Source organism: Marmota flaviventris, chromosome 2 (genome assembly GCF_047511675.1).
Source record: "Marmota flaviventris isolate mMarFla1 chromosome 2, mMarFla1.hap1, whole genome shotgun sequence".
NCBI classification, from domain to species: domain Eukaryota; kingdom Metazoa; phylum Chordata; class Mammalia; order Rodentia; family Sciuridae; genus Marmota; species Marmota flaviventris.
The window spans coordinates 64,765,942-64,780,526 of NC_092499.1; the positions used below are offsets into that span (position 1 = coordinate 64,765,942).

General features: G+C 42.2%; 1 protein-coding gene across 3 annotated transcripts in view; it reads right to left on the minus strand.

The window, feature by feature from the left end:
• Nucleotides 1–2,720: 2,720 nt before the first annotated feature.
• Nucleotides 2,721–14,585, minus strand: part of Rad51b (RAD51 paralog B) — a 572,024-nt gene continuing 560,159 nt past the window's right edge. For all 3 annotated transcript variants that reach the window (XM_071607937.1, XM_071607936.1, XM_027929716.2), the window contains exons 10-11: nt 12,837–12,915; nt 2,721–3,190 (exon numbers count right to left, since the gene is read on the minus strand). In XM_071607937.1, the coding sequence (XP_071464038.1) occupies nt 3,186–3,190; nt 12,837–12,915 (84 nt within the window). In that variant the 3' untranslated portion in view covers nt 2,721–3,185. The remainder of the gene's footprint in view (nt 3,191–12,836; nt 12,916–14,585) is intronic.

Consider the following 14,585-nt stretch of genomic DNA (forward strand, 5'->3'; position numbering starts at 1 on the left):
GTGTTGCTAGAGGAAGTCAATCTCTGGGGGTATGTCTTTGAGGTTTATATTTTGTCCCTGGTGAGCAAAGCTCTCTTTCTCTGCTCCCTCGTTGCCATGTCCTCTTGCTGCTTTGCTCCTCTACACCATTCTGCTATGATGCTCACCTCAAGGCCTTACCTCAAGGCCCAGATCTACAGAGATGGCTGACCAGGGACTGAACCTCTGAAGCTGTGAGCCAAATTAAACTTTTCTTCTTAAGTTGTTCTTGTTAGGTCTTTTGGTCACAGTGACAAAAAGCTAACACGGTGCCCCTATAACAAGACACAGGCTTACAAGAGAAAAGCATGTAAATTTATTAACCTTTTTCTTCTTTTGAACTAAAGGTTCAAAACTAAAGGTTCTATTCAGTGACTCAGAACTCAAGGAAGTAAGTTGTTTATAACTTAAACAACTTGGATGAAACAGATGTCCTCAAAAGAAAGACAAAAAGATGCAGTCCTTCCAAGATCCAGATCCACTCCCAAGGATGGCCATAAGACAGACACATATGCTCCTCAAGAACTGACAGCACCAAGCACATTAACCACAAATGGGGTATAATCTAATTTCTCTCTGGTCATATTCTTGGGACCGCCCCCCCCCCCCCCCCCAGCCTGAAGTTAAGCAAGACTGATAAGCTGTGTGCCCTGATTGGTAGAAGGTTAAGGCAAGTTCTCAGCACACAAAACAAGACTAGGAAAAAGATGGCTGTTCACAGAAGGAAAAGAATCAATAATGAATAGGTACCCTAAAACCAAATTGAGCCAGAGTCCCAGTCCAAGAAGTACTTTTCTCTGCTAATCTGAACTTGGAAAGGAGCAGACAAGAAGAACTTTTTACCTTCTTCTCTCTACCTAGAACTACAGAGATCCTAGAGAGCTCTTCTTAGTGAGAATTCTTATTTCACCAACTTTTTGTCAATTGTCCCAGGATCTCATCTGTAGGTTGCAGAGCAAGAGGGGTGGCTCAGCCACCCACATGGGGCACCAAGAAATGTAGGGAAGAAAAAGTGTTATTTTGTCTTTGTCCTTTGCAAGGATCATGGCTGAGGCCCCTACAACAAGAGATCAAAGAGAAAAGCTGACAAACTTATTTACTGTACATTTTTAATGACATGGGACCCTTCAGAAATGAAAACCTCAAGAAATAGGGAAGGCTGTGCATTTTTATGCTTTGATGAAGAGTGAACAGGCCTGCATAAGTATAACTAGAGGGGAAAGGTATATGATCTAATGGTAATAAACCGGGGGCAGGGGGTAGTACTTAGTGAGGCCCATTTGTTCATATTCTTCTCTGCCTCCCTGTGTCTTCAGAGATAAGGACATTCCTTTCCTCAGGGTATAGGGAGGGCACATCTGGAACGAAGGTTTTATGACCTGCTTCTGGGGAGACAGCTAGGTTTTATGACCTGCTTCAGGGGAGTGAGGAGAAGGGAGGGGGAAGGAGACAGTCACTGTCCTGTTCTGCTGTTTTCTCATGTTTTAGGGGTAGCGTGCCCTGAACCCTACCACCAACTTCTCAAATACTTCTTTATATTTGAAATTGGCCAGGTCAGCTTATAAGAATTCATGGAAAATGTGCATTTAATCAGTTGCAAAACTCAGCTTGGTTTTCACAAACATTCTACGGAAGATCACAAGTTCTCCAAATGTACTTTGCACAGAGGGAGATGCATGGCCTTGGCCTGGAACATTTCCTTCCTCATTTCTTGCAGGCTTACCCAAATCTCCTTCTGATGCCCAGCACGCCTGCTTGTTGCCCAGGAATACCTTCCCTGGTTCACTCCAGGCAGGTGAGATGCTCCTTCTTTGGCCCTTGCAATGGAGCTTGGACGTGCATCTATCATATCACTTTATTTTATTCTGCTTTATGTTATAGTTATTGTTTTGGGGTCTTTTTGTAATACAGTTCTTGAGGACAAAGCATATATCCTATTGCTTTCAAGCTCTGCCTGAGCACTTGGTCTGTGTTTAACAAATATGAAGTTGTTACGAGACTTGGTCTTTGATCCATTCTTCATCACTCACTGTCGACTTGGTACACAGCTCTGTTGGGTGTTGACAGGAGACAGGAAATAGGGTATGACTTGATTTTAGCCCCTAAGGCACTTAAATTTCTCAAGGGGAGCAGGTAAAAATGGTTGTACAGAGGACAGGTTGGGTCACTAACGTCTTGGGTAAGAGCTTGAAAAAGGCTGGGAGTACTTAATGCCTGACTTTGAAGGGGCTGAAGCTCCCAGACCTTTATACTGATCCCAGCCTGATGTTTTGGTCAGAAGCCTCAGGGCAATAGGAATGGGTAGGCCCGTTATTCTCCTGGAAATGCCTAAATTATCCCATGGGTCACCAACTTATTTATTTGCTAATTGAGTGGCCCAGCTTTGGGCTTTAAATCTAAAGAAATCATTTCATCCTTTATTAAATACTGCATGAATCTCACTCTTTGTTCTGCAAGGCTATACACAATATACCAGTGAAACTTGAATTTACACTACAATAGTCATGCCACTAATGACCTTCCAAATGCCACTAATACCACACATGTTCTGCTTCTCGGTTGGATCTGAACCTGTCAATGAATTCTGAGGCCATTGACCTCCCTCTAACATAAGAACAGACCCCCATGCCCATGCCCACCCCCAGCCTCCCCCATCATTCCATGATTTCATTTCTGAATCAGTTACTCTTTGGAGACCTCGATTCCTTTACACCTACTCTTTTTATTTGGTGGACAATACTTTATTCGGAAATGTTCCCTCCTGTAATTACAAATCTTGTTAGTCATCCTCCTTCTCTCCCCAGGGGAATTGTGGGCTTTAATTAATTAATGTGGCTAAACCGCTTTGAGGTGCCTGGTTGAAAGGTGCTATATAAGTGCAAATTATTATTATTATGTCTGTTGACATCCCATGGTGGCAAAGCCCTCAGCCCTACACATCTAGAGACCTGAACAAAGGCTTCTTCATCTTCACCTTCCCTGCTAGGTCTGAAATCGCTGGTTCAATGGTCTAGGAGCAAATCTGTTACCATCTCAACAGCAATCAACTAATTAATCCCCATTATGTTGGCTTCCGTTTCCTTCTTCCAAGCAGCATGGTCCTGTTTCATTTCACAAATCACACCCCCATCAGCTCTAGACAAAGGTCACAGTATCCCTATGGCCTGTTAGCCTGAAAGAAAAAAGAAATAGAGAGAGCTTGAAAAAAAACGATGTTGTCATGAAATGCTCTAACTTCCCACCCTTCATGGAAATAAAACTTTCCTTATAGCAGCCGTCCCCTTCTCCTTCCCCACGGAACCACACCTGGCACACCAGATACCCAGAAACAGTACTGGTGGGATTAAGGTCCCGTGGCTCTAGCTTGACCTACAAAAGGGGGACTCTATCTGCACTGGGTGGGAAAAGGTCATCCAAAGATGTCGGGCCCCTCTTCAGCTTTCTCTACTACCCCCAAGTTTCCCCTGAGAAAGCCAGCTGCCATCTGTAGCCAGGAAGCCCTCACAAAGGCTGGGGACCATGATTTAGATGTTTTGTGCTACACCTAGCACACCACAGCCCTTAACAAATGCCTAGTGCTTCCACTATGATGGTAGCCATTGAAAACAGCCCTGTGGGGGAGACTTGGCCTCTTATAGGGACCAAAACACTCCTTACAAGGTCGTGCCTCAGACCCTTTGTTAGAGTGGATGTGGGCAAGCCTCAGGGGGTCATGTCTTCATCTGCCTTCATTTATCCTCCCTATTGAAGGGCTCCTTCAGGACATGGGTCAGTCTCTGTGGGAAATGATTTGGAGAGCAACAAAAGAACTTGGGCCCTTTGGGGGGCCTTCAGAATTCAGTAAACATCTGGACGGGGAAGGCCAGATTCTCAAGCAGTCTAGCTGGGGAGATGTCAAAAGAGAAAGAGCTGTGTGTGCAACGTAAGCTCTTAGTTCTGTAGCGACATTTGTTGTCCAGAAAGACACAGACACCCCAGTAGGTAGAAAGGAAGATTTTTCAAAAGCTTCTCTATTTGACGGTTTTTGTGACTGTGGCTCCTGTTTGTCAGTTCTCATGGCCTGTGTGAGGAAATGGAAGTTTCGCATGGTTAGCAAGCAGCATGTGATGTCTGTTCTGATTCTGTATGTGTATTAATAACCTAAGGTTGCATAAGCCTGTCCTGCTAGTTGTTGTTAAACATTTCTGTTATCTTTGAGGTTTTTAAAGGCAAGGTGACTTACTGGATTCTCAGGATGAGCACATTTTAACTGACAAAAAAAAAAAAAAAAAGCACTAAGAAGCTAAGTGATTTATACTTCACACAGTGAGATGTAGGACCTGAACTCTTGACTCTTAATGTTCCCTTTATTGTTGAGTCAATCCATTTAGAACACATTAGTCAGCATGATTCAACATTCGTCACTAATCAGCACTAGTGATGGAACTAATCAGCATTCCCCAGTGTCCCCAAAGCTATCCTCAAATAGCAAAAGAAATTGGCCTCTGTCAAGAGACAATTGAATGTGGTTTTGTTGGTATTCAGAAGCTGAAGTCCCCGTTCAAGCCTCACATACTCTTAGGAGCTTTCCTCAGCCATCCTAGTTGGGACAACCCTATTTCCTTCCATCCTTCCATATCCTTGAAACTTGAAATAGCTGTCACAGTTTGCTGATGATTAGATCTACATAATTACATCTTCCCGAACTAGACTGTGAGCTACATAAGGGAAGGGAACTTTTTTTTTCCCTCTCTCAATCTTGTATCCCCTGAGTCCTGAGCAGCATGTTCTGCAAACAATAGAAGCTCAACAAATACTTGCTGAACTGAATGAAGCTTAAATGATATTCCATAAAGAATACAAGTCCTTTTGGAAGAGATTTTCAGAGAAAATAAAAAAACTGAATTGATTTAACATCTTTTGGTATTATTACCTGGGCATTTTCACAATTGCAAATTGTTAGTTCTGCCTATGGCTTCTAGGTTCTAAAAGTGGAGTGTGGACCCAGGGTAAACTATGGTCCAAGTCTTGGAATTAAATTTTTCTCTATAACTTTATTTCAACTGCATTTTGTTTCATGTTTAAAAAAAAAAAAGTAGAGGCAGGAAAAAACATTTTGGAAAAAAAAAAATGTTTACTCTATAACTTTGGATCTCCTACCCTATTCTGTGCTATAAGCACTAGTAGCTCCCATTCAAGTTTCTTTCTCAAATGCTGCATAACAGCAAACACATACTAAAATTACTGCCTGAGGGAGATTCTGTTTAGGTAGGATAGGGTGGGTTGCCAAGATTCTGGGGCACTGGTCCTTGGTAGAAGAACAGAATGATAATGCTACTCCTCTTTTCTCTAGGCTCTGGAAACAAACAGGGCCCCAATAGCATTTTTAACACACTATATATATATTTTTTTAATTTTTTTTAGTTTTTGATGGATCTTTATTATTATTTATTTATTTATATGTGGTGCTAACAATTAAATCCAGTACCTACAAAGGAAACTACCAATTACAATACCAACACATGCTAGGCAAGCGTTCTACCACTGAGCTACAATCCCAGCCCCTATGCACACTATTTATGTGGCATTTCAAGAGTATAACTCTATTATGCAGCAAGCCTGGCCAAGGATCTGCACTATTGCAACGTGGGAATTAATCTCTGAAAGGTTTGTGTCACTAAATATTCATCTTCCTCTTTCTCTTGTGCTAACAGAGCTCCCACAATGCACAATTTTTGTGGGTACATGGCCATTCAGATTAATAACTACATTTTCATCATTTCTTGCCATATACTCACAGATGGCCAATATGATATAAGTAGAAATAAAGTGTGTAACTTCTGGTTAGCTTCCTCAAAGAAAGGGGGATGCTTTCCCTCCCACCACCATCTCTGTCCCACACAAATCCTGCTACCTGAATGGAGCAATGATGCTGAGTCATATTGGGTCATGACAACAACAGTAATATCCTAGGTGTGATGGAGCTACAAGCCAACAGATTGTGTCCCTGGACGAACCTGGGGAGCCAAGCTGCCATACCAGCTCAGGACCACATTCCTCTGCGGTGCTCTATGAGAAGGGAGTAAGCCTCTCTTTTACACTACTGTTAGTTTAGGTAGTGGCTATACCCAGCCAAACTTATAACCCAACTGCCCTCAGGGAATTTCTTGGAGGATCATTATATCAGTGTGACTGATACATTTTAGCTTAGATTTTCAAGACTCAACATTTAAGATGGGGCTAAACTACGTCAACAGAGGCCTATGAGGCCCGAGAGATAAGCAGCTAAGGGGTTGCCATGATGGAAGAGGAACAACCCAAAATCCTTTTGATTTTCTAAAATCTTAGGCCCAGGCTGAATACTTGAAAAGGAGTTAAAAAACCCAACTTTGAGGCAGTGAACTTAGCTTTACCTTCTTGGAACTGTTTCCTCAAGAAAATCAAGGTGATGGGTGAACTAAAAGCCCTTGTTTGAGGAAGTGTAGATACAGTTAGCTTTCGGAGAATGAGTAAATTTTTATCAGTGATCATCTAAGTACAGGTATAAAGCACACACACACACACTGTGCAGAAAATCTCTCTGGAGCATATGGCAAGCTTACATTCCTAAGGCAAGAGACAAAAGAGGCATCCGTAAAGAACACATAAGAAGATCAGCCATGGAAATATGACAACACATCAATAATTATACATGGCTGCACAGAGATTGGTCCACTACCTCCACAGAGTCTAAATTGGTTAACTTATTTTGAGAAAAATTTGGGAATATATATAAAAGATGCCTTATGTATACCTAGAGAAACCCTCAAGCCTTGTTCTAAATAATCAAAATATCTATAAATAAGGGAGTAGATAATGGTGTGGATACCTGAAATAAATCAAAGGAATCTATGTGCATGAATGTGGACATACATAAAAACATTATGTTAAATGACAAAACAAAGTTATAAAATAATGTATATGATAAATCATTTATAGAAATTTTAAAATGCATTAAAAAACAAATCATTATATTATACATAGATTCACAGGTAGGTAGAAAAGTTTTAAGAATGAAAGAGAAGGATATATGCCAAATGGTGGAGAACTTTTCTTCTTTGGAGGAGAGTCGGGTGGGGAGGGCCTGGAGTAGTGATAGGTACAAAGGAGTTTTGAATTCTGTCAAATTTTTGTCCTAGAATTGAAAAAAAAAAATCTGAAACTACTAGGATAAAAATTTTAACAGTTGTTAATTCTGGGTGTTATATTCATATAAAATTCATGGTTTTTGATTTTCTGTACTATTCTGTATTAAAAATATTTTTCAGGCTGGGGTGTAGTTTAGTAGTAGAGGGCTTACATAGAATGAGCTAGGCCCTGAGTTTGAACCCCAGCACCTACTCACCCCCAAATCTACATTGATAACAGTCTCTCTCTGAGGCTGACAGCCAGAAGAAAAGATGTGAATAAGGCAGAAGGCCAGTGTGGGAGGTCCTGGAAGAAGGAGATGTGAAATAAATGCAGAGAGGAGAAGACCCTGGGTACAGGTGGTCCTTCCTCTTTCCCCTAGGAAGTCCCATAACAAAGAGGCCTGAATAAACTTTCTGAGGCTGCAATGGCACCTGTCAGGACAAGGACAATGTGACAGGCTGGCTCTGCCTTCCTCTTCATGATTTCCAGGAGGAGTTTGTGCTCTCTGAGCCACTGAATCTCAGGGCTCTCTGCCCAAGCTCCAGGCTGTGCCAGGTGTGTGAGTGGTACTAGCCAGACTAAGAATCTTCTGGGTCATTTTGAGTCTACCAGGCAGACAATATTTAGATGAGCTACTGATTCAAATTGAAGTCTGATAAGCTCAAGTGGTAGTATTGGGGGGAAAAGAATTTTTCAATAAATCATCCAGTTGGCTCGGTAACTATGAAAAAGGAGTGGAAGAATTTAACCCAACTTTGTGACAAGGGAACAAATAGAGGAGATTAATGCCTTTCCTGATATGCTTCAAAAGGTGATCAAACAAACCCTTCTTGATTGTAAAAGCAGAAAGATGAAGCACTTAGCTTTCCATAAAAAAGACCATTGTTTCTTTATTTTTTCTTTCTTTCTTGGTTTCTTCTGAAAAAGTGACTAAGTGACTGAAGCTAGCTTGGTGTCCAGTACCTTCTCTGGACCTGTGTCAGGGTGCCCTGGTCTCCTCTGAAGTTCTCCAGTTATCCTAAAATTTATACTATTCATTCAAACCCAAACTAGTATAGGACAGTGTCGGAATCCAAATTCAACCAGTTGTATCTGATCCTGATTTTGTAAAAACTGTTTAAAAACATGTTTCTATCTCACTGAGAAATAGTTGCTACCTTCAGTCCTGCTCAAAACAACTTTGGCTTTCTGTATTTCCAACCACTCCCTAAATTCCCAAGGAAGAGAGAATAGGTAAAGGAGTGAACAATGTACCCTGCCAGTCCAGCCTCTCCATTCTTAGGGCCAGCCCTGCTTCAGAAGCTGCTTCACCTCATCCATGGGCCTCCCAAAACTGGGGGATGGTTCCAGAAGGGTCTGACCCTGGCTTCTTATATGCACCCTGCAGCATCAGCAACATAGCCTGGCTGCTTTCAATTAGTCTCTGCTGTGCTCTGAGTGGTACATTTGGTGCTTACTCTTACCAGAGCTGATGTGGGTAGTGGTGGAGTTCACTGAGAATTCTTCTTCCCTTCTGCACCCAAGTGCTTTGAGGCCCACCCCATTAAAGCTGGTGCCCAAAGTCAACCTCTGCTTTTCTCTTGCCACCAGATCCCAGCATCCTTCAGTCTCATTCCAGCCTAGGCCAGCTCCTCTAAACTTTTCCACTTGATGGGCACTGGACCTTCCATAGGGGACAAAAGGAAAACTGGATTCAGGGCTCCTCCTCCACCCCCACCTTTCCCACTCCAGTTGCACAAAGGGCTGAACTCTTCCTTTGCCCCAACCTGGCCTCTCTCAGAGCTGAACCATCAAGAAGCTGCTGGCTGCAGTCAGCTCCCTCTCCTTTGGAGCCCAAATATTTCCAGGGTCCAGGGCCAGGCCAGGAGAGGCCAGGATACCAGAAGAACCGTGGGCAGACAAAGAAGATGCAAACGGGATAGTATTACCATGTTAATGGCCTGAGTCTGAGGCCTCCTGAAGATGCAGGGAGGGTGGGTTTTCTTTCTCTTACTTTTTCTTTTTTTTGCCAAAGGAGAATAGTTCCGCTTTCTATTTTACTTCAACAATAGCACAGACCGGCTCCTTCAAGTGTTTCAAAAAGCGCCTAAGAAATCTCTAACCAGCCCCTGGGTCTCTCTGGCCTGCCGCTTCATTGTCCCTCCCACCCCAGTGAACAAAGGGGTGGGAAGGGTGTCAGGCCCCCAGTTGCTGCCTGTTCTCACATCCTAATCCTTGGGAACGGGAGGGGAATGGCCTGCAGAGTTGCTTGATCCTATTCTGCTCTCACTTTTTACTCCTTCCACTTCTTGTGCAGAGCTTCAGGTATTAGCTAACCTCCTGGGCAGGGGCTGGAAGGAATCTTGGCCTTGCTAAGAGATAAAAGGCACTGAGGGACCATTCCCAAGTTCACTAGCAGCCCCCACCCCCAGGGTAGCCTGCATGGATTTTTCTTCTCACTGCTCCTGCTCACTCTATTATGGAGCCTGGTGTCAAGGCACAGACCTGTCTCACCCTCCCAGCCCTTCCCCTCTATCTCTGTGCCCCTCTGAAATGGACTGCAGACCCCACTCAGAGCTCCAGGTGCTACCACGCCAGAGCAACCTTGCACACCAGGAAAGCTTTCAGCCTTGACTTGTGGGTACCTTTCCAAGTTTACCACCCAGGGAGAAAAGGGTTTCTTTGCTTTAAGCCTGGGGAATTGTGCAGGTGTCTTTTTTAGCTCAGTCATCTGGTAAGAAAGGGGAAAATAAGCCTTTATGTTCCAGTGTATGAAGATCTCAAGAGAACAACTAAAGGTATCAGGCTAAATGAATGATAAGTATATCACCCCCCAGGAGGATCAGATAAAGCTGAAGTGAAAAGTGAAAAGAAAGCAAGGAAGGGGGGGGGGGGGAACGACAGGAGAGTGAGAAATGAAAGACGGAGACCAGGCAAAGATACACATGAGAGTTTTATTTGTCAGAGCTGACAAATAAAGGCACATCTCTCCATTGATGGAGAGAGGCAAAACAGGCTTGGGGTTTGGGACTTTTATGGGGCAGGCTCAGAGATTAGAGCCCCATGGGTCCTAATGGGGGCGGTTAAGGGTGGGGTTGGTAGGAGGGAGTGGTGAGCCTTTCTCAGAAATGCCCTTGGGCGGAAAGTGAAATTTTTCTTAAAATGGCTGCCACTTAAGATGGCCATTCAGATGCTAAGCAAGGACCTTACAAGAAGGCCTTTAGAGATTACCAGGGCTGGTTACTGCATTCAAAGTTAAAAAAAAAAAAAAAAGGAAAAGAAAAAAAAAGTGTCACCCTGCAATTCCTACATATGAATTCATGACATGCACAAGTGCACACACAAGCACACACGTAATAGATATGTCATTAAACAATACAATATATGTGATATAATCTGATATTTTCTATTCTCCCTTCTTTTTTCCTAAATGCTGATCTTGATTCATCAATTTCATATCATGACCCACTAATTGGTTACAGCAAAGTTTGCAAAGCCTTGAATCAACATTTTCATTTTCAAGAGGACAAAATTAGGGCTCAGAGATTTTCTCAAGATCATATCAGAGCTGAAATGAACCCCAAGAGTTCTTTACAATCAAAGAGGGACCCTCATTTTTCTGAGAGCACCCTTTTCCCCCTAAAAGTCTTTGGAGCACAGAGCCAAGAGGGCAGGGAGTGCAGGAAGTGTATTCAGTGGCACTGCCGACAGAAGCAGAAGGGCTCTACCGCCTCCAAGATCTCTGGGAGGGAAGCACAGCTGAGAGTTGGACTGGAGAAAACCCTTAGCAAGCAGCCAGGTGGAAGTTCTGAGGCCGCCCAGGCATTTTATATATTGGTTGGGGATCTTACATTATAAGCCATCTCTCTGAATTTCTTCTTTCCTGGACACACTGATCTAGGTCAGTTTCCTTTAGTAATCCATTTTCTCCCATTTTCCAGTTTTTTCTAACAGTCATTCCTTGTGGTTCTTTGACCTTTACCAGCTCATTATATCTCTAGTTTCTCTTTTCTCTAACCAGTTTTCTTTTCCCTGTCAAAATCACGGTCTTAACAATGAGGATCAGGGAAGCAATCCAGTAGATCTTAGTTCCACAAATGTCCCTGATGTTATCCACATTACACCAAACTTAGGAATGTCATTTATCAAGGTATAAACATCACAGCAAGATTTTACTACAAGTCCTTAGGGCAGAACTGATTCTTTTCATCCTGGATTTGTCTTATAATCTTCCATAGGATTTCTTGAAATGTCCCTCTATATTTGCTATTTACTAGACTTCTTATCTTTTAAAACAGCCTCTAAAAATGAAGAGCTCAAAGCCACACTGTGCACTGGGTAAATAAAAACCGAGCTTTCTGATTGCTTATTAGTTATACACCCTTAGAGAGTATGTAACAAAGGGGCCTGCTGTTTGCTTTGCTTAATCTGGTCTTAAAATCTCTGCTTCTTTGTCAGAAAACAATATTTGCAATTGTAAAAAAAAATATTTACCAAGGAACTTGGATAGCATAAGTCAAAGGCTAAGAGCTAAAGGTCAGTAGTTCTTATCCCAAATTTTTGTGAACCTGAGGGTCCCTGCTGTGAAGCTCAATTGCATCAAACAAACATGCAGCTTTTGAGTCCATTAAGAAGCAGACATTTTAAAAGGGGAAGGAAAGGGAGGGCTGCAGTCTATTCCTCAGTCAGAAGGGTGAACTCCCCAGCCTGCCCCACAGAATTCCTGCTAGATATTTGTAAAGCAATGTGTCTCCATGGGAATATTACTGGGACTACCCTCTTTCCAAAATTGTGGAAAAACCTCAACTTACAAAATCTTACCAGGCAGACATTCCTTCCATGAATAGCCTTGGCAATAAGCTTCTCAGGCCTGAGGTTCACCTATGTATCTCTGTGGGTGGACCTGCTGCTTAATAGTGGGGGACAGAGGAATATTGTGGGCATTTCTTTATTCTAAAAGGAGTTTTAGACATCTGACCCTTCTAAGAGACTGATTTTTCTAAGTTTAATGGTGTTTGAATTTATGCCTTTATGTTAATTATTCTATTCTCTGGAAAGATTTGCCATTGGGTGCCTTTCCTAACCTCCAGAGTATCTGGCATCTGCAGAACAGTTCTGGCATCTGAATTACAGCTTGTGGCCTGGGAGTGTTCCACTTTGAGCAAGAATTTGAGTTCTTCCACGTCCCAAGCCTATCTTATAAGGTGTAGGTAGGCAAGGCCTGGTCTCTAGCAGAAGGGCCTGCTGGGACTCAAACACCAGAAAGGGAAACATAGTAACCATAAGGAGGCAGGAAATGGAGCTCATGGAGTTGGGACACAGGCTGCCAGTCCAGATGCTGCCACAGCCTGTGAAGTGAGAGGGCTCCTCCACACCATCCAGTTCACACCATAGGATCTCTGTAGAAGACTGATGGTGGCAATTCCTAGATTTCTTGCTTTCACTTTTTGGTTCTCCCAATCTGTTATTAACAATATAGTCCTCCCTCATCCACACCTCAACCTTTTGTCAAATTCTTGCCACAACTGCCAATCTCTTGATCTTGTCAGGGAAATATCACTGGCCAATTCACGTTGGCCTTTGATTCTGTCCTAAAATAGATTCTTTTGGACCACAGCAATATTACCTCTAATAGTGAGCAGCATTGAGCATAGTCAGCTTGAAGAAATGGCTTAACCTAAGGATCTTACCTTGAAGAACCAGGCCTTCCTCCTTGATGGTGTAAATAAATGAGGTGAAGGGAGCCAGAGGGGATTTGGCAATGAGAATCTGCAAATAAATCACATTTTTCCAGAGTCAGACAAAGAATCAGGTATGAGTCTCTATTTACTACTCTTCTAACTTTGACATAGAGTGGTATCACTTGACTATAAGTCATAAGGTTTATTATTTTCAAAAAATCTTTTAGAACCAAATGTTCAAATAATGATATCCTTTCAAAATGATCACTTTAGAAGGATATGGTGTTTATCCAAATATTCTGCCACCAAGTGCCATATTCTTGAACCAATTCTTCCAGAAATAAGACACATTATTTTTTATGTCACAGCTACTTTTCTGCTCAAAGATAAACCTAGCTCCATTCTTTAATTTTATGAATAAACAGTTAGTTAAAAAAATTCAAAGTGATCCTTAAAATATTTACCATTACTGCAACTATTCAAATTAACTTGCCAAAGACAAAGCAATGGTAAATTGCTTTCTTGGACCCAATCCCTCACCTTGTCTGTATTTACACCCTTTATCTTGTGACTATATTTTCTCTTAAGGTGTAGCGCATTTTCCATGCCCTTGACTGTGGGGTTGTCCACATGACTTGTTTTGGCTAGTTGTTTTGTGCCAGTTCCCAGATTTGCCTCAAGAAGTCTCAAGTATTTCTATTTGTTCTCTTATGCTTCTGCCAATGCCAGGAAAAAAAAAAAAATGTCCAAGCTAGGCTGCTATCTCAGAAGGGTAAGAGACGCCTGAAAAGAGCTGGCCAGCCAGGACCATCTAAACAGCTGAACTCGGGGGGCCTATACACATATAAGTTAAATATTGCTATATACCTCTCAACTTCTGGTGGTGGTGTCATGAAGCATTATTGTAGCAAGAGGTGACTGATAACAGCAGCCAGAACAAAATACCAAAAGCACTTTTGGCAATGGCATTCTTCTACAACAAATACCTATTTAAAAGGAGATGATCATTCGGTTATTTAAAAAATCAGTATCTTTGTTGGACATGGTAGCACACACCTGTAATCCCAGTGGCTCGAGAGGCTGAGACAGGGAGGACCACGAATTCAAAGCCAGCCTCAGCAATTTAGTGAGCCCCTAAGCAACTCAGTGTGACCCCGTCTCTAAATAAAATACAAATAGGGCTGGGGATGTGGCTCAGTGTTTGAAAGCCCCTGAGTTCAATCCCTGGTACCCACCCCACCCCCCAAAAAAATCAGTATCATTAACTCATTGTCACACTTCATGAAGCTCTACAGAAACTCTAAGGATTGGTAGATTTTTATGATATTTTATTGAAGAAATATGAATATCAGTTTCCTGTTTTTCAAATCAAAATAATATCATCAAAAATAGTGACAAGGGACTGGGGCTATAGCTCAGTGCTTGCCTAGCATAGTTGAGGCACTGGGTTTGATCTCAGAACCACACAAAAAATAAATAAATAAAATAGTTATAAAAAATATATGTTAAAAAATAGTGATAAGCCAGGTGCAATGTTGCATGTCTGTATATGTGCATAGGCCCTTGGTCAATGCCTAGTGCTGAGGAAAAAAAAAAAAAGTTACATTGGGTCACGGAACCACTTAGGTAATCAGGAAAGCAAGGAAGAAGGAAGAAATAATTGCAAACAACCAAAAGGCTTACACATATTTCAATTCAACAAACATTTATTGTCTGTCAATTATGAGAAGTGGTAGAATAACGGGGTAAGGAGATCAC